Source organism: Anser anser (genome assembly GCF_964211835.1).
Source record: "Anser anser genome assembly, chromosome: 2".
NCBI classification, from domain to species: Eukaryota; Metazoa; Chordata; class Aves; order Anseriformes; family Anatidae; genus Anser; species Anser anser.
Window position 1 is genome coordinate 108,423,402 of NC_139721.1, and position 19,252 is coordinate 108,442,653.

The 19,252-nt window shown below is 39.6% G+C and overlaps 2 protein-coding genes across 2 annotated transcripts in view; both read left to right on the top strand.

Annotated features, from left to right (window-relative positions):
• Positions 1-9,046, top strand: part of LOC310894382 (nuclear pore complex protein Nup153-like) — a 21,393-nt gene extending 12,347 nt beyond the window's left edge. The window contains exons 9-15 of the mRNA XM_083824408.1: positions 492-544; positions 3,226-3,352; positions 4,466-4,939; positions 6,191-6,283; positions 6,521-6,608; positions 6,949-7,071; positions 8,610-9,046. Coding sequence (XP_083680534.1) covers positions 492-544; positions 3,226-3,352; positions 4,466-4,939; positions 6,191-6,283; positions 6,521-6,608; positions 6,949-7,071; positions 8,610-9,040 — 1,389 coding nt within the window. The 3' untranslated portion in view covers positions 9,041-9,046. The remainder of the gene's footprint in view (positions 1-491; positions 545-3,225; positions 3,353-4,465; positions 4,940-6,190; positions 6,284-6,520; positions 6,609-6,948; positions 7,072-8,609) is intronic.
• Positions 9,046-17,508, top strand: LOC310894405 (uncharacterized protein C6orf52). The gene is made up of 6 exons (XM_083824467.1): positions 9,046-9,221; positions 10,622-10,816; positions 11,331-11,484; positions 15,529-15,724; positions 16,251-16,296; positions 17,115-17,508. The coding sequence occupies exons 2-6, from the start codon at positions 10,789-10,791 to the stop codon at positions 17,249-17,251; spliced, it is 561 nt and encodes a 186-aa protein (XP_083680593.1). The 5' UTR covers positions 9,046-9,221; positions 10,622-10,788; the 3' UTR covers positions 17,252-17,508.
• The last annotated feature ends 1,744 nt before the right edge of the window (positions 17,509-19,252 follow it).

The window sequence follows — 19,252 nt, forward strand, 5'->3', positions numbered from 1 at the left end:
TTGAGGCGAGCTTTAAGGCAGTGGGAACCATTGTGAAATAGCAGCAACTGCTTAGTTTTTAGGGGGGTAGAGTTTTTTTTTTTTTTCTTGTTGATAAATGATAGAAAACAGAAAAGTATGTCCCTTTTACGGGGTTGGTAAACACAAGTTTTGATGAAAACTCTCCCCCCCACACACACAATTTTTGTCATTTTGTTTAAAGTAATTACTTTCTTTGTTGGAGGATTTGACAAATTTGATTTAGTGTTCTATCAGTTTGTCCTCAATGCTGAGTGAAGCAGTGATGCTTACTTTAGCCCCAAAATTTAACTGAACTGTACCCACAATGCTGAATTAGGGAACAACGTTAAGTAGGTGAGGTGTATTCAGTGCTATAAAATTAAAAATAAATAAATAAAATAAAAACCACAAAAAACCACATTAAGTGGTTGTTGGTACTTTGTGTATTCTGTACATATTCAGCTAAGTCTTGAACTAAACTTAACTTGCAGGGGATGAGAGAGAAGACTTTGCCTGCAGAACAGCGAGCAGAACCATCTGAAAGGTATGACATCTATTAATTTAAAACTTACTTGAAGGAAGAAAGAAATCTCCTTTTTCAGTACGGTCTGCACCTGAAAGGTGGTGACAGTTCTCAGTAAAAGGAATGGGAAATCCAATGAAAATTTTGTATTTTGAGGCAGCTGCAAAGTCTGGATTGTGTTTGAAGATCAATATAACTTTGAGAAAATTGTTGTTTTTATGAAAGGAAGGAAGATGAGCAAGAATAAAACTACTGATACACCACTTTTTATCCCAAGTTTATCTTCTGAGTAGGATATGAAGATGGGAAACGAGGCACGTTATAATGCTGTATCCACAGAAAGGATCTTTGCTATTGAAGGCCTAATTTTTTCCTTCTACAGGAAATATGGCTCATTTTGTAGTTTAACTAAATCTGTAGCGTTACAAATTTTGCTTTGACAGATATTTCATGGTTTATAACTCAGTTTACTTATAACAAAATAATTTGTCCCTCCTAATGTTCCCTAGGGGAAAAGCTATTAGTTTTAGCTATTTAATTGCTTGCAGTTTGAAAGCTCTGTCCTAATGGGATGATTCTTTCTGAAGTATTCTTTAGAAGGTGAAGTAGGGGAAGTGAGTTACAGTTCAGGAGGATGTTTATTGATGTGTTTTTTTCTTTATTTTTTAAGCAAAAACATGGAGGAAGGTTTATGATTTATTATTCTTTTTTTTAATACTCCTTTCATGATGAAGTTAATTGTCTGCTTTGAGTTCACATGAAGACCATGTGTTCTTTAGAATCATTTGAGGCCAAATGCTAACTCATCTCTAAAATAAAAAAAATCCAGCAGAATTAATTGAATTTCTTCTTGAGGAGACTGCTTTGTGTTATACTGCTTTCTTGGTTTAGGTCAAATGAGTTATCCTCCAGATAATATTGATGGCTTTTCCTTCTGGGAAAATGGTGTTTTGGGTAATAATGCTTGAGTTAAGAGACTTTGCACTCGGTTTTTAGGGGGTCGCTCTTTTCAAAGAACAGTAGCAGGGAATTTTGTTGACTCTATGCTCATCTGCCAAGCAATTCTTAGGTGACCATGGGCATTCTTTGGCTTGCAGAAAGAACTCAACACTTTGTTTTGGCATCTAAAAGTTGGACTTCACAACAACCACCTTTTTAGGGGTGGAAGCGACTGGCTTTAAGGTTCTGGTACAGGTGCAATCAGGTGCTGGGTTTTAATTATGTTTTTTTCAAACTGTTCTAAATTGTCTCTGTTAGAACTCCTTTCTACTTCTCCATTTAGGAAGGAGATACAGCAAAGTCATACTGCTTTTGATTTCGTTCACAAAGTTTATTGCAGTGCCCTACCTTTTGTTTGTAGAGTAGGTAGTGGTGGTAGTGTTTTTTGTGATGCTGGTCTCTGTTGGGTGCCATGTTCTGGAGCAGGAGCACCACACTGATCTGCTGGCAAGAGTCCCTTTGGACAGTTGAGTTGGAATACTCAGTAAATCTCTGGCCCACCAATGCTATATATCTATGTGTGTGTGTGTGTGTGTATATATTTTAAACCTGAGTCCAATTGTAGATTAGACTTGCTTGAAGGCTGACAACTGTCTTTGCCCCCTTGAAGCTCACAGGTGTTAACAGAAAGAGGAATATGGGCTGTTATGGGCAAGCGATAGTTGTCTGAATGAAGATCTATTTTGATGTAAGACTTTTTTCAGAATTCTAATGGATTGACAGTTCGGATTAGAGAAAAATCTGAGCATATGCCTTAGGGATCTGTCTTCCTCTATGCAGTTACAGTGCTAAGCAGGCTGTTGTCAAGTATTTGACAAGTTTAGACCAGTTCTCCTCCTCAGTATTGTGGGAGTTTGACCTGGTGTCTTCCAGTGCGATCTAATGCACTTCTGTACTGACTGACTGATTGGCTGCAAGATAAGCTTTGATGTCACGGTTTTTCCAGGCATACTTCATTTTCTTGCCATAGTACTTTTGTTAGAGTTATTCCCTATTCCACTTCTGGTTTGGGTTATTTTTTCCCCATTTGCTCTTGGATTAGGATATCTTTCTGGTTTTGAGCTAGGCTTTTTTAAGTACCAGAAAAACGCCTTTGTATGCCTTACAAAAGGGATCTGTATTCATGTCTGAAAAGACTTCTGGAATGTTGGCATACCCAAACACCTCTGCTGTTCCTGCTGATGGCCACATGAAAGCCAGAGCTGCTTCTGAAGCTTAGGCCATATTACCTTGCCACACAAGTCTAAGGCGTCCCTATTCTATCAGAGCTGTTGGCAGTGTTTCCCATGTGTATGTGTGCATATGTGCACTCTTTCTGTATTTTTGTGAGCTGTTCTTTTATATCCCTGCAAAAGATACACGTGCATCGCAGAATCAGAGAACCAGTCCTATTTAAAGGAAGCACTGGAAAATAACAATCTAAATCAGCTCTTCTATTTCAGGTCTTCTGGCTTAGTCATTGTTCCCATGTGAACGGTGCACTTATGTATGTCCTTTTCATTGCTGCTGTTAATAAAGTTTTTCCTGTTTAGAACATCAAGTATTTACCAGCGTTTAGCAACTTGTGAGACAGCTTTAGTTTTTTTCTGATCAGCAGGTTTCAATTCTAGGACTAATAACAGCTCTAATATCTTGAAAAAAAAATTTGGCTGGTAATTTTTTTTTCTCTTGTTTCCCCCAACTTCTGTACTGTCGTGTGCTAGCAATGTGACCAGCTACAAATTCAGTACTGCTGCGTCCAATGGTCTGTCTTCAGGAGTGAGTAGCGGAGGCGGCAAAATGAGAAGGGAAAGAGGAATACACTATTTATCAAGAGCTGTACAAGAACAGGTAAGTGACTCTTAAATTAATTGCTGTCACTGAGCTTACTGAAGTAACTAGCTAAGTGTGTCAGTTTTATTGCATCATAGTAAATTATAACAATACCGCTTTATTTTTGCATTGTTTTTGTTTTCTTGTGGGTTTCAGAGCAGGCTCCAATTGATTTCCTGTGTTTGAATACCTGAACTTTGCTTATGTAATTTTGAAATTTTTAATTCTCTTACCTTGGAGATTCTTCAAACTATAACATTTCTCGTTAGCAATTGAATGAATGAGTCCTAAGAAGAGAAGTTTTGGTGAAGGTTTGTATAGTTTTTCTACAGGAATGATACTTGAAACGAGTGCCAAGTATAAAAAGAAAAAAAAAGCTTAATTTTTGGTTTCATATTTAAGTCATACAGAAAGATACAGGCCAAGAGTGTGAAAAAGAGTAGTAGAAGAGAGCATTGTGCATGTCTGCTAACGATGACTCAGTTTTTGATACTCACCAAACTCATTGTGAGAGAGTTTTTTTCTCATTTTAATAGGAAAAATCTATTCCATAAAACTATGACCATGAATATTCAGATTATTTTTTCTTTTATTGGATGTTATATAAGCTGCCTGTAAGTTAATTTAAGTATTTACGTTAACATTAAGTATTTAATTAATATTAAGTTAATATTAAGTATTTAAGTTAATTTAAGTTTCAAATCATTAAATGGGACTTCCGGATGATGCAATATAAAGAAATCGTAAACACTGTTGTTTATTCCTGTAACGCAAATAAAATAATGGTCCAAATATCAACAGTTCCATAAACTTTTCAAATCAAAACTGTGAAACAGATGTAAGCTACAGGATGCACTGAATATCAGTAGTACCAACTTACATCCCTGCCTGAGTTAACTTTCAGTGTTCTTGCTGTACAGTTGTTGAATAGAGTATAATGTGGAAGCAGGCCTGCCATAAATTAAAATGACGTGGTAGACAGAGGTGGGGAGATCGGGATTTCTTCTGGAAACTTACTTTCTCTTAATTTGTATGGATTTTTGTTCTATTTAATTTTGTTAATAAATTGGGTGCGATGGGGTGAGAAAGTAGTATGTCTTGTATAAGAAAAATTAAAATTTGCAACTTTAGGAAGTGGAGGAACCAGTGCTACCGAACATACCCCTACCCATCAGTGCTGCATCGCTGCCTCAGTTCAATTCTAGTTTCGTTGGTAGTAGCGCTGTCTCAGCGTCACCGAGCGCTGTTTCAACAGCAGCAATGAGCACGGCAACTCCAGCAGCTGCGACGGGCATGGCAAATCCATCAGAGGTGGAGGGCATGACAGATCCATCAGAGGTGGAGGGCATGACAGATCCATCGGAGGTGGAGGACTTGACAGATCTATCAGAGGAGGAGGTGGAGGACATGATATATACAACGGCGACGTCGGGCATAACGTGTTCAACAGTGCCCTCAGGCTTGACATATCCAATAATGGCGGCGGGCATGCCATATCTGCTGATGACAAAGGACATATCAAGGTCAACAGCGGCAACGACAAGCGTGGCAAATTCAACGGAGGCGGCAGGCATGTCAGATGCAGCAGCGACGGCGGCGGGCAAGGTAGATCTTTATGCTATAAATAATGTTTACAATGAGTATACTGCTTTATTGCGAGTTGACTTTTTCTGTGGTGCTCATGAAACTAACAAATATTAGTTTCTACGCAGCTGAATGAATTGGGGTTGTATGCCAGTTTGGGGAAAAAGGCATAAATGTTTTGATTCTGCTTCTCTCAGTCTTAGAGCCTGCCAACTCCCATTTAACGTGATTGTATAACTGCTTCAAATGCTGTGGAAGTCTGCGGGGGAAGGGGGGTGTGGACTTTATGCCACGTTATTTATAGTGGTTTTGGCAGGGGTAGAGTTAATTTTCTTCGTAGTAGATGATGCTAGATGATGCTGTGTTGCAGATTTGTGAGCAAAACAGTGTTGGTAAGGCACTGGTGTTTTAGCTGTTGCTGAGCAGTGCTTACACAGTGACAAGTCCTTTTCTGTTTCTCACGCTGCCCTGCCAGCGAGGAGGTCGGGGATGCACAAGAGGCTGGGAGGGCACTCAGCCAGGACAGCGGAGCCCAGAGGACCGAAGGGATATTCCACACCATTTAGCATCGTGCTCAGCAATAAATGCTGGGGGAAAGAAGGGGAAGGAGTGGGGAGTATGTACAGGGTTATGGCATTTGTCTTTCCAGGTAGCCATTACATGCGATGAGTCATTAATGCTACCTCAAATTTAACAACTTTACTTCTTTACTTCCGGTTCTTTTCCCTGTTCCACTTGGAGGGAGTGAGCGAGTGGCTGTGTGGTGCTTAGTTGCCTGCAATGGTTAAACCACAACTTTATTTAAGTTATTAAATTAGAGGTAACGTGGTCATATAAGCCTCACATAGGATGAGCCTAGGGTGCAATAATTGGCATATTATTGCAATAAAATAAACATTAATCTGTTCCAGAGTACTTGAAATATTTTTTGTACGGTTTGAAGTAGACAGCTGCTTTAACATGTTGAGGTGTTTGCTGAAGTTCTTGGAGTATCATTGGGCTGAGTTTGCCATTCTTCAGCTTCCTGGCTTGCTCTTCCGTGCATTTAGACCTAAGTAGCATCTCCAGCTTTTCCTCTCAGTTTCTGGAATTTGGTTTTGAAGATATTGTCCTATACCCACTTGGAAACTTCCCTGTGTTTTATTATTACTTTTATCTGCAAAATAACTCAAACATCAGGTTTTTCGACGTCACTGCGGGACTTCTGTTGGGTAGTGAATTCAGGTAGTTGTTGCTCTTAAATATAAACCTTTAATTCTTTTGAAAATACAGATACAACCAACAAGTACTGTTAGCAGTCCTGAGTTCGCGTTTTCATCTCCAGTTGTGAAATCTACTGAGGCAGAAGTGCTACCTACGTCTTCTGTAAGTAAAATAATAAAGGAGCTTGACTTTTTTCTTAGGCATTTAGTAGGCTGTTGCAGAACACTAAAGCAGAATCTGCCTTGATGGAGAAAAGTATGTAGGCTTCTGGCTTATAATTTGTCATTCAGCATGCGTGCTACAAATGTGAAGAGCAGCTTTCAGATTTGGTTTTGTGTGTGCATTCGATTGAAGTTCCTGTGGCTTGAGAATCTGAAAAACCTCTCTTGTTCATAGCAGATTGGGTTTACATTTAGTGTTCCCGTTGTAAAATCGGCAGAACTTTCTGGACCCAGTGGTACTCCAGTGACGCCCTTTCTTACCCTAGGTAACTGAAACTTTAGCACTTCAGATCTGAAGTGCTGATTTTTCTTTTTTTCTTTATTAAATCTTCAATCTCTCCTGTCTGCGCATGCTAGCAATTCCAGGCAGTGTTGGACTTCTGCAGTATTTTTCCAGTGACAGATCTGCTTTTATATTTTTTTTTTGTTTTGTTGCTTTTTGTTTTGCTTGTAATCATAAAGCATTGCAAAGTAAGTAGAATTTGTGAAGATTCTTATGTGAGAAGCATGAAAGCTGGAAATTCTTGTTTCTAACAAAAGTGAGTATAATCTGCTCTAACTAGGTCACATTGTGAAAGCTGGTTTTGTTTTCTTTTGTTTCAAAAGACACCACCACCTCAACCAACATCAACACACAGAAAGAGGAGGTCAAAGATTTTGCTGGTGGTCCCTTCACCACTGCCCACGTCTTAAAGGAAGGAAGCGTCTTAGACGTTCTAAAAAATCCTGGTGAGATAATGAACTCCTTTTAAAAAGATGCTGCAAAAAATACGCTAGCATTTTTTATTAAAAAAAAAACCAACACACGACTTATGGTTAATAGAGTATCTGCTATAAATATGAATGTAGGAGAGCATTACATTAAGCGCTGCGTTTGTTAGGGTGCATCTGCCCCCTTCTATTCTAAGTGGTGTTTGTTGCTGGAAGTAAAACTGCAAGATGAAAAGCAGATGGGTTGCATCTCCTTTACGTGTTAGGATGTAATTGTAAATGAGGTACTAAGAGAATTAGCCAGATAATCGGTGTTTCATTTTAAGTAAATACAATTTGTGGAATTGAAAAGGAAATGTTTGTAAAACTCAACACTCCTGTCCCACCTTCAGCCCAGGTGAAGAAAGAATAGGAAAGAGCTTCAGTTCCAAATACATGGCGAAAGCTGCGAATCTTTGGGCCTTAGCTTACAATGGCTCCTGTGGATTAAAATTTAAACTGCAAACAGAAGTGGAGTGTTTTACGTTAAAAACCCTTTTCTGAATTTTGTTTTTAAGCAATTGCAATTGTTTTCAACAGTTTCATAAAGTGTGTCTGTGGAAAAGATATCTTTTAAGAAAAAGGGCTTTATTGAATTTGATCTTTTCCCAAAAGTCTTCTTCTAACTTACATACTTGTTAAGAAGGCAGCACATTTCTCTACTGGAAAGAGCTAAGTGAGAGAAAATACATTGTGCATTTTGTTTAAGGAAAGACCTCTGAGTGAAGTGACATTCACTTTCTTTATCGGTTTAAAAGAAGCAGAATCTAAATCCACATTGTTCAAAGACTTCATTTTTGACTAAAAAAAACCCAACAAACAAACCACAAAACAACTATGTTCAAGGTAGATTTACAAGCAACTTGAGCTGCTGTTTAAGATGCATTTCCTTTAGTCTTTCTGTATTAGTAGCTTGTCTTTTCTGTTAAAATTGCCACCTTTTAAATAAGGAGTTGTCCTGTGTCCGATGCATTTTGAAAAAGATTATAGAAAATTAGACAGTTGTTCAATTGTCTTGAGTTTTTATTATTTAATTAATATTCAGCATCTGTGGGAAAATACCGTTTGGATTGCTGCTCCGAGTACAAACTTCTGTACAGTTACTGGAGTAGATTTGAGTCATCTGCTACGGAAGGAGGAGCTTTAGAAATTTGATTCGATTGGGCATCGCGTCCTAATCAAATTGTATTATTTCCATTCCACGTTGGACTGTCAGATTTCAGTCAGCTACTGTCTGTTTGTACTTGTATCGACCAGTGAAAATGTTGATTTAAAGCTTGCTTGGAAACAAAGAGTTAAATGAAGCTTTAACGAAATGTTCTGTTGTGACCCAGTGCAGCAGATGAAATTTCATCCGTTTAGATAAGATTTCTGGGGACTTCCTGTTGCGCTCGGTCTGAATGTCTAGTTGTAACCATTGGCACCTGAGTTGAAATTTTTGCCCTCTAGTAAAGTCACTTAGTTACATGTAGTGAGGTGCTGCGCTAACAGGAAGACTTTTTTTTCTTGCTTCCTAGACTTTGGATTGTTGAAAACACGCTCTTCTACGTCTGCACAACCTACAACAAGCACAGTGGTTTATACTAGGCCTGCAATAACAACTTTTTCTGCAGGTAAAGAGACTTCTAAACAAGCATCGTACTGGCAATCTGATACATGTGACCCTTTTCTGCAAAACAAAGACATAAAGGACAAATGTGTAACTTGTCAAGCTACTAAAGCCTCAACAGTTGAGAGTATGAAACAGACAGTAAGTTCAAGTCAATGCGACACCTCAAAGCCAGCAGCGCCCCCAGCAGGGATGCTGGGCTTTGGAGACAAATTCAAAACAGTACCTGGAACGTGGGATTGCGATACATGTCTTGTCCAAAACAAACCGGAAGCTACAAAATGTATAGCATGTGAGACACCAAAACCTGGAACGGGAGTAATGCCTGCTCTGACATGACCAGTGGTCACAGACAGCTCGGTGACAGTGACATCCTCCTCGAGCAGCACTGACACAACAGCCACTCTGGGCTTTGGAGACAAATTTAAGAAGGCGAAAGGCTCTTGGGACTGTGGAATATGCCTTGTACCAAATAAGACGGAAGATAACAAATGTGTAGCCTGTCAGTCTGAGAAACCAGGTATGGTCCTTTTTTTCCTGTTGTTTCCATCCTAGCCTCTGTGAATCTTGTACAGAATAAAAGTACGTTGCATATATGGAATATTTTAAGCAACACGATTCCCAGGTACGGTTGATGGGTTAGCGGCTGTCTGCAGGATTGGTTTACAGGCACTTCAGAGGTCTCAGCCCAGGTTCCAGCCTGTCGCATAAATTGAACTGATTGTGAAATGTATTAGTACGGAGCTGGATCAATGCAGATACCCCCGGCTTTGCAGCTGGTGAGGGAAGATGGCTGAAGTGAGTGACTTAATTTAAAAACAACATAGTGATTTTTCACTGGCGAAAATGAGAACTCCATAGAAAGAGTTAAAAATGACTGCGTTTTTCTCTTTCAAAAAATAAGTAAAAAAAATTACAGAATGTGTCCAAAATGCCTCTACTCACCGTTTGTATGTAATTGAGGGGAGATGTGAAGCCAGATTTCAAGACAGTGTAGTCTTAACTAGTCTTAAGCTAAAGCAGAGAGATGCCTATGAAGGTCAGTGGTAGGCTTCAAGAAAGCGAGTGACCCGCTGGGTAACTTCTTCAGGGCAGTACTGGGTTGTTTCCCATTGTGTGTGACCGTAATTGATTTTGAGCGTGGTTGTATTGTTTTTAAAATACGATTCTAATTCTAACTTTGACTCTAAATGTCATTTAACATGCCATTACATCGAAAAACACCTGTGCAAATATATCGTGGAAGAAACAAATTAAGATGGACTAGACCGGGCTTTTGTAATCATCCTGTGCGGTAAGACTGAAATTTCATGAGGTAAGATAATGGATTTCAGACAGAGTTGATTCTCTTGGACTTCCAACCTCTGAGCGGTCAGTCGGCATCTTTGTCTGAGGCTCTTGCCATTGCAAGGAGGAATTTTGGAAATGAGGGGTTTACTGTGACCATGGTGCAGTGAATTGCACGGTTACGTTGCACTTGTCAAGAGGAAGAGCGATGCAAGTAATACTAGGATAAAAGTTTTCTGCGTGTGCTGTGGAAGGGAAGAGCCATTCTTGTCTTTCCGGTTTTGAATTAGAAGCGTTATCTTCTGCTTCTCTCTTAAAAGGCACCTTTTTTTTAAAAGGCACCTGTCAGGCCTCTTTATGGAGGTTACACTGTCGTCAACAGCAGCAGAAGCTTGTGTGCTGAACAGAGTTGTGTGTTGTTTGGAAGCTTTGAGTTCCACTCTGGTTTTTTTGTTTGTTTCTTTGTTTCTTTGTGGGTTTTTGGTGGCTTTTATTTTTTTCAGGGGCGGGGGGGGGAGTTGCGGAGTAGTTTTGAACATTTCTGTGGGATTTGACAAATCAAATTTAAAAGTTAATGCTCATTTTATAGTTCATGTTCAAACAGGATGGTTAACTGTCTTGTTTGTCTCACAGAGGGTCCAACACCTGTGACCAGTAGTAGTGCATCTGCATTTTCTGCTCCTTCTGGAGAATTTCTGGATTTAGACAAATTCAAGAAGCCTGAAGGAAGCTGGGATTGGGAGACCTGCTTGGTTCAAAACAAAGCAGAGGCCACGAAGTGTGTAGCCTGTGAAAGTGCAATGCCAAGCACCAAAGCAGAGCTCAAAGGTAATACTTAATGATTAAAACGAGGATGCATATTCTGTGATTTATTTTTTGGTTTGCTCTGATTTTTTTTATTTTCTTACCTGTTAAGCACAATTATTTTTTCCTTTGAGGTGTGGCAAAATTATTCGTTTTTCCTGTAGGAATATTGCCTAGATAACATCTGTTTCCACACTTTTCCCCAAGAATAAGTTTATCCTTTTTAGAGAAAAGCTTTCATTAATGACGTGCTTGTTCTTTACATGCCCTACACGTTGTTCATTTGGAGTTCAGACTAAAAACATGATCTTTCAAAGAAGTTCGTATACTTTTTAAAGCCAGGTGGTGGGCAGAAAACACAATTGTGAAAAGTTTTATGTAGAGAGGAAGCATGGGGTTTTCTTGTTTGTTTTACTGTTTGGTGGGTTGTTTGTTAAACAGTTTTGACTGGAAAGATCAGGACTAGAATGTAGTTCAAACCTTCACGTACTGCAGATACACCGTGGGTTACGGACTTGACATTCACTTATTTCTGCAGGTTTTGGTGCTGCGGCTGCGTCCACAAAATGCTGCCTTGCCATCATTTACATTGGGTGTTCACTCAGAGTGTTCAGGTGCAGAGTCTGCAGCTGCCTCACAGTTTATTTTGGGAAGGACAGAAGAGAAGCAGTACTTGCAAACCAGTACTTCAGGTAAACAGTGTATCTTTTGTCTTCACTTGTGCGCTTATGTCCATCAAGTAAGACCTCTGAAACCATACTAGAAAAAATCTGCGGGATTTGATATGTTCATGTACTAGAGCTTTAGAAAAAGTTTAATTCCTATATGCAGCATGTCTTCTGTCCTGGTTATTGATACGTACGCAATTAGTAGCAATCCCTTTTTTGATCTCAACACTAGGTTTAGACAAAAAATTGCGACACCTTAAGGAACCTGTCCTGCATCTCATACAAGCACAGAAGTTGCAGTGTCTCAATGCTAGCAGTACAGTTGGTGGTAAAATCTTTAGTAGGGTGAAATAGAGGCCTCACACTTTTCAGAGAAAAAAAGAGATGAGAGAGAGTATCTTATTCCCACGTACTTGCAACTATGCTGCAGAGTGTACTGCTGTTACTCTAGTGCTACAAAGGTCCAAAAATCACTGAACAGTTATTAGCCAGTTTTGTATTCCTTTAATTTGTTGAAAGACTGCAGTAGAGGATTGAAGTTTTTATTGAGGATCACTGTGTGGAAAAATTCTGATTGTTAAATGTCATTTGTATGACTTAAGAACCGCGTTTTGGAGTACAGAATTCAGTATTAATTCCAGAAGGGGTAAGGGGAAGGACATTAGCTAGTAATCCCGAACAAAAGCAGTGTATAGAGCTATACTGATTTTAATCGCAGTATTCTTACAGTTGGTCTGTTACTGAACAGATATGTTTTGGGGAGATATGGTGGCCAGGGAGGCGTGTGTGTTTGTGTGCTTCCTCTTCTAGTTAAGGTTCTGGGGTTTGGTTTAGTCAGGAAAATTCGATGAGGCACCTTGTGTAAAAGGAAATGTTAACCAGCATTTTTCAACACGGTGTAGTCCCTTAAAAGTGTCATAGATGAAAAGAGGCCATAAACGCTGGGGGAAAAAGTTAGTGGCAAACTGAGAGCAGGATCACATTCAGTAGTGAGAGAGCAGCAGCCTAGGGAAAGCTGATGAATGACTGTAACAGATAGTTCTATTTTAAGTGTAAAACGACACTCAGTACTTTATAATGGTGGTCTTACCAGAGGGTTCTTCTCCATGGCTCCTAAAAGCACGTCTTGAAGGCATTCAAGTGCAGTGAACTTAAGCTGTAAGAGTTGGGCTGGTAAGCTTGGCCTGATTTGAAGCTGTAGGCACGGGGCTATAATTTCTGAACAGGCTACAAAAGAAACTGTACCACTGTGCTTTTCAGTGCTCCGTTTAGCAAAGCCATCAAATTGTTGCAGGCAATTGATGTTGTTCTTCTAAGAGCACCTGAAAGATATTTTTGTTTGAAGAGTTCAGAGGTACCGGTTAATACTGGTTCAGATAATTACAGCCAGCTCTTGGTGTTTGTGACCAATAAAGTTTGTGGCTCCAAAAGGAGTGGGTTAGTGCTAACTGATTAACTGCTGTATATGCAGAAATATGGAATCTGATTACTTACGCAGAGAGCACTTAAAATGTATTGTTTTGCTGGCTCTCAGTGAGTTGCATCTTAATGCTACCAAGGAATAAGCTTTTTGCTTCTGGCCCAAGTGTTTTAATTTGGTGAAAGCCTTTTCTGTGCACGTGCACATGCCAGAGAGGTTGCTTAAGTAATAGAAGCTATAGTAGCTGCTATCTTCTGTTTTTTGTAGAAGACAGAAACTGAATTCGTTAGCTTTGTAACTGTTATGCATACTAGAATTGGTTTTCTCCCTTTTGAAAATAGTAGAGGGTATGCCTATGTCAGATTTGGTGAGCAAGGTGATCAGATGAGGGCACTGCAAGACTGCCAGAACGCACCAGGTCTGGGGGGAAAAGGAATCCGGCTGAGCATAGGAATTTCTAAAAGGTAACCAAGGAGTTGTGCATTGATACAGTTATTCTAAATAATCAGATTCTTGTAGCTCTGCCTTTGGAAAGTCTGTGGCCCTTGCTGTAGTGGCTGTACACAGGATGCAGTCTACAAAACCAGAAATGCAGAAGTCCTATGTTTTGACTCCCTGGATTCATCAACCTGCTTCAGGATGGCTGGGGGAATCCAACTGTTAAGTCTAGCCAGACAGCGCAACTTGGGCTTAGCTGCCATTGTAACCAGCCTTGTTTCTCAACAGTAGCAAAGCTGAATGCATTGGTAAATATTTTCAGGTTTGGGCCTGCATAAGGTAGAAGGGACAACAAGTGGTTTTATATGCTAGGGAGTTCTTGTTCTTAGAGCTTTCCCTCTAGTTTGAGAGAAGCACATAACTAGTTTTACAGTGGGTTGACAGGAAAGAAGTGGGGGGGAAAAATGGGAACGCAGGGAGAAAGCCAAAGGCGTTATTACTAGAACAGGTTTAGAATGCTATTCTTTGCTTTTCATGAGCTTAGGGCAATGGGGAGTTTAAAGCTTAGCACTTCCTGAGAGGGTTTCTTACTCTACCGGCTCAGTTCTATCACTTATTTAAGGCAATTCAGGTCTCTGAACGGTTAAAGAATTGATACCAAATTTGATGAACTTTGATCCAGGATACTGACAAAACAGGACTTCATATAAACAATTTCAGTATGTTCATGAGGTCAGCTTGTGTGTTCTGTTAAATAGTAAAAAATGACACTTCTGTTTCTGTTTACCTAGCATAATTCTGCAAATGTTGCCTCCTTCTGCTTTAGAATGGAAATGCTCTTCTCCAAGAGAGCACTGTCCAAACTTCTTTGCCAAAATTTTTTGATTAAATTAATATCGTTTTATTTTGAAAACAAGAATAAGCCACAAACATGTTTTCTTGCTTCGGCTATCCAGAAGAACGTCAACAGTATTTTCAGATTTTCCTTCCCTACACAACTGTATGTAGGAAGAGTGCAGTTGGAAGCAGAAGACCTAAGATGATGTATCTTCTGTTTGTTTACTACAGTAACAAGACAATGGATTACCTCTTTATTAGAACTTGTGTAGCTTTGCAGTATTGAAACAAATGTAGGTATTAAAATACACATCAGTAATACGTTTCTGAATGGCTGAGTACCGTGCTCTCTTAGCATTGAAATACCCAGCCATTGGATTAGTTTGTCCCTCATGTTTGCTTAGTTTGGAAGCTATTTCAGAATGCCTTCAGCTTGTATTCTTCCCCAAAAGCATAGAACTCACTTCTCTGCATCCCCAATTCAAGTCAGAGAAACTGGGCATTGCAAACACAGGAGGTCTGCCTGTACAGAATCAGTGAAGACAAGTCTAAACAGCGGATTTTTTTGAATATGCAGCTGGGTTATCTGAATGTTCTTTATGCAGTGTACCTCAGTTTTAGTACAGATAGCACTTGTCTTGGTTCTTGTCATTAGTCTGAAGCTGCCCCTGAGAAAATCTTGAAAGGGAAAGTAGTGAAAGCTAATCAGCTGGCCCTTTCTTCTTAAGAACTAGTGTATTTTGTAATTCTCCCACTAATAATAAGGCGTCATGCTGAAGAATCGCGATTGTGTTGTTAAGCAAGACTGACTTCACCTGAGCGGTATAGTTGGCAGCTGTTGAATGTTTAATGGACTTTAAACAAACAAAAAAACTGAGCAGGTGGAGGTAGACATGGCAAACTGACAGGCAGCGTCAGATGCTTCTTTGAAATGGATAATCTGACTCCATTCCCTTCTTTCTGGAAATAAGATCTAGTAATTAACCAAACAAAAGATAGAAGGGTTAAGACTGCATCTTTAAAGCAGCTGTGCTTGATAAATGTCTCTGGTCTTAAATCAATCTTTAGCAAAGCACAGAGACTTAGCAGCAGCTTGCTTATGCCAACGCTAAAAATACTTGATGTGTACAGGTAACCATGTCAAGGCTCTGGAGTTAATCCATGAGAACAATTCCTTCTGGTATTGGCAAAGGTGAGGATGCTTGCTTCTATAGAAATGAGGTTTTGAGCTGTGACTTAAGCTGTCACTTAGGTGACTGTTTAGGAAAGCTTCCTTTTAAGTTTTGAAGTATGTAAGCTGACAAATTGTTTAAGTTCAGAACTGGGTTTACAGTCTCTTGTTCTCTGACTGTATGCAACTTCTCATGTTTCAGACTGAAAGCAGAATTGCAGCGGTACCAGTCATACAACTATAATGATTATTGCCAAGATTACCAGAACTACCACTCGCAGAGGAGTTACGATGCTTACGCTGACTACAACTACAGCTCCTATGCTCCCTGTGACAGCATGCAAGCTGTTGGAGACTGCTCTTTAGGAGATTCTTTAATGGCTCCAGCTGTTTTTGAGGTAAAGATAGTGCACGCTTGCTGTAAAGAAAATATTTCACAGATAATACGTTGTACAGATTTGTGTGAATCAGCAAAAAGAATCCGAAGTTGAAAACATGCTTTCTGCTTAGTGTGAAGTTAAAAGAGCAGATTCCATTCAGAGGTGTTTGTATTTAAGTGCTTAAATAGTAAATCCATAGAATTAGTGATTTATACACCATTATTTGTTCACGCATACCAAAGAATGGTTTTGACAGCATAATTGCGTACGCTTCTTCTGTTCCTGTTCTTCTGATTTGCTTTGCTTAAAGCAAATTAAACAGTTGTTTTAAGTGGTCTTATCGTGGTCAATTTATTAGTTGTGACCTCCGGAGGTCCCTTCCAACCTGTACTGTAATATTGGCTTTCTTCTAAAAATAAATAGATAAAATGCCATCTATCCTTGTAGTTGTAGGAAGAAGGAATGGATTGAGACTGCAGCACTTTGAATCTGTGATGCTTTCTGAAATGAGTTATGATTAAACTTAGCCTTTTCTGTCTTTCAGGAATCTTCAGTTATGACTGCAATCGGTGATGACCTAATTACTGACGGTAATAAGGGTTCTATCATTGTCACTTGAGTTTAGCCATCCTTGTGCCTTTTAACAATACAAGCCAACCTCTACTGGATGAAGAACATCTTGAAAATTCAGCTGAGGTCAAACCTCTGTGGGGTTGATCTGCAATCAGCTGGGGTTTTAAAGCTGATACAGCATACACTGACCGCATCAAGTAAAACGGGACACTGTCAATGCTTCGCAGCAGGTTTCTTGTACCTGTGCCTTCATTCCCATTTGAAAATGGTCTAAGACAGAATTTTGTTCTTTGTATTGGTTCCGCTAAACAGATTTTATATTAGAAACTCAGTAATATGCAAAAGCTTTGTTCTCCACCCTGAGGTAAAAGCTTATGTTGCAGATTCCAAAAGGAGGATTCAGCTTGCACTTACAAATACGGTACAAAACATATTTGTGTCCTGGAAGGTTTGCAAAGTTCCTCACGTGGAGGCATTTTGTGTTAGTGTTTAGAAACTATCCTATGTAACGTGTATTGCCGTAGAAGTGAATTAAATGACTCTTGGGAGGGTTTCATGGCTGATTATCCTTAAACGTTATCTTTACTATCTTAAACATTGTCTTTGTCTTTATCTTGAAAGACAATTCTAGTCCCAGCCTTCTAATATACAAATTCCCAAAAGTTGGAGCTGTGAGGCTCAAAATTTTAGAGGACTAAATACCTCACTAAAATTAGTAGATCTAATAGCTTATTACACTTAGCTTAAAATACATTTTATTAGCCATTTCACATGAAGTTTTTTTGTGCGCATGCCTCAGATTTGATACTTGGACTTACCAGGCTTTTATTTTCAGATCCACAGCTCTACTTGGATGTTGATGAAATGAACAGACAATTCACGGAGACAAGCGAAGAACTCTACGATTCACTCATGAATTGTCACTGGCAACCTCTGGATACGGTCACTTCTGAAATCCCCTCTGCTATTTAAGGGTCTTCTAGAGCATGACCGTTAGGACCAAAGTGCTAAAACTACATTTCTTCTACATTATTCTAGCTCATAAGTTTTAAAGCACAATGATAGGTTGGGGTTTTTTTGCTATGCTTTTGACAGTTTCTGTAATCTTTTTGTTCATCACTCTCTTCTTGGAGCATCATGAAGTCATGTAAATATTCGAGAAATGTAAAGAGGTAAATGGGGTCTAAAGATAGACTTGCCTGTGTAAATAAAAAATTTGTTTCTGCAAACCTGCCAGCAAGGGATTTTACTTGTACCTGTGTGCAGCACGTTCTCTTCCGGCTTATGGAATTTAACAAGGTAGTAAGGGTATTTCATGTCTTTATTTTTATATGGGCATTAGGACACAAGCAAAATCTAGCTTTCCCTTGTTTTCCTGGTTCCTTAGGTAAGCGACAAGCCAAGCCTTTCATGTGCTTGCTTAGACTGGAAGTATGTATGGGAGACACTCACAGGCCTTGCTATGGAAACACCTGTGCCCACTTTTTCCTGCAGGCTGCTGGCTCTAACTGTACTACTGATACATGCTAGGTCAGCTAAAATCGGCTTATAAATAGGGTATGTTAAGCATACGGAAGTGTAGACTTCAACTGCCATAGCTACAAACATCCCGTGGAATGAGGATGGTGTCTGCTGGCACTCTCTGCATCAGCATTCAGTTTTCCCTTGCCCTTCTTACTGTTAGACTTCTCAGCTGACGCTTTACAGCGAAGAAATTGCTACAACATAATCCGTGTTCTTAAACCTAAAAAAAAAAAATCTTGGAGAAAACAACTTGCTGGTTTTCCCTCCTTGCTGGCAAGGAGAAAAATAGTCCACCAGGAACAACAAAAAAATCCTAGTAACAGCTCCTTAAGTTATACCCTCTGCTACCCTCTCTGATTGCTCTGGTCTTCCTTCATTCGTGGTAATGAAGTTTTTAAAGCTCTGGTAGAAGGATGACAGTACTCAAGTCAAAGGAGATGAGAGCAATGAGGAAAGCTTTGCTTTAAGCTAGAGCAGTCTTGCGAGTTGCTGCCTTTATGCTGTTCTTATCTTGAAGGGTACAGAGTCTTTTCCAGTCATAGGGACTCCATAACCCTATGAGTATGGAGAAATAGTTGCTAATTAACAGTGTGTATAATAAGTAAGTGAGGCTGGAAACAAAAGAATATTCCTCCAAGAAAAAAAAAGGAAGCAGAAATTACTGTACTTAATAGCTGGGGAAGCTGTTAAAGCTAGTTGACACAGTTCTGGTACTGCCGTGTGTGTTTTGGGGGCAACATAAACCATAATTGCTGTGATGGCAGGTAAGAATCCAATTCTTTTTTATGGCTTAGTGTAGTCAGTGAAAGCAGTGGTCCTAAGCTGCATGCTGTTCTTAAATGTAATGCAAATTCTCTTTTGTGACTCCTCAGTACTTCCAGGTTACTTGTAGCTGATCACCAGCAACTGCTTCTGTTAGCTATTAGCTGTTGGGTTTTTGCTAGGAATACTTTCAGTCCTGAATTGAAATGATGACATCCTGAAACAGAAGAGGCTCTTGGAGTATTGTAGGAAGCACATTCTTCCTGGTTCTAGTGCAGGTGTACACGTAGGAGGAGACAGAAGGCAAAGAACCTCACATAGGTGGAGGGGGTGAGGTGGCATCACAGTTAGAGCTGTTGCAGTTAGCTCTTCCCAAAGCATGAAAGCAACGTGGCTGGGAACAGGGATTTGTTGGGTTGCTTCTTTGTGTGAGCCAGGGAGTCTTTTGAGGGGCAGATTAATAAGAATATGACACAAGGTAGAGGTGGAATAGATGAAGCAAAGAATCTGGGTGGGAAAAGGGTTGCTTGTACGTGTCTATGGAATTGTTTCAGGGGACTGAGCTGGGGCAAATTCAAGATAATAGATGCAGCCTCCTTGAATTTGGATGGCAGTGCTGAAGCTTCAAAACCTTACAAGCTTTGATGCCACTTCAATTGTAGTGCATAGCTGTGGTACTTGAGCTCA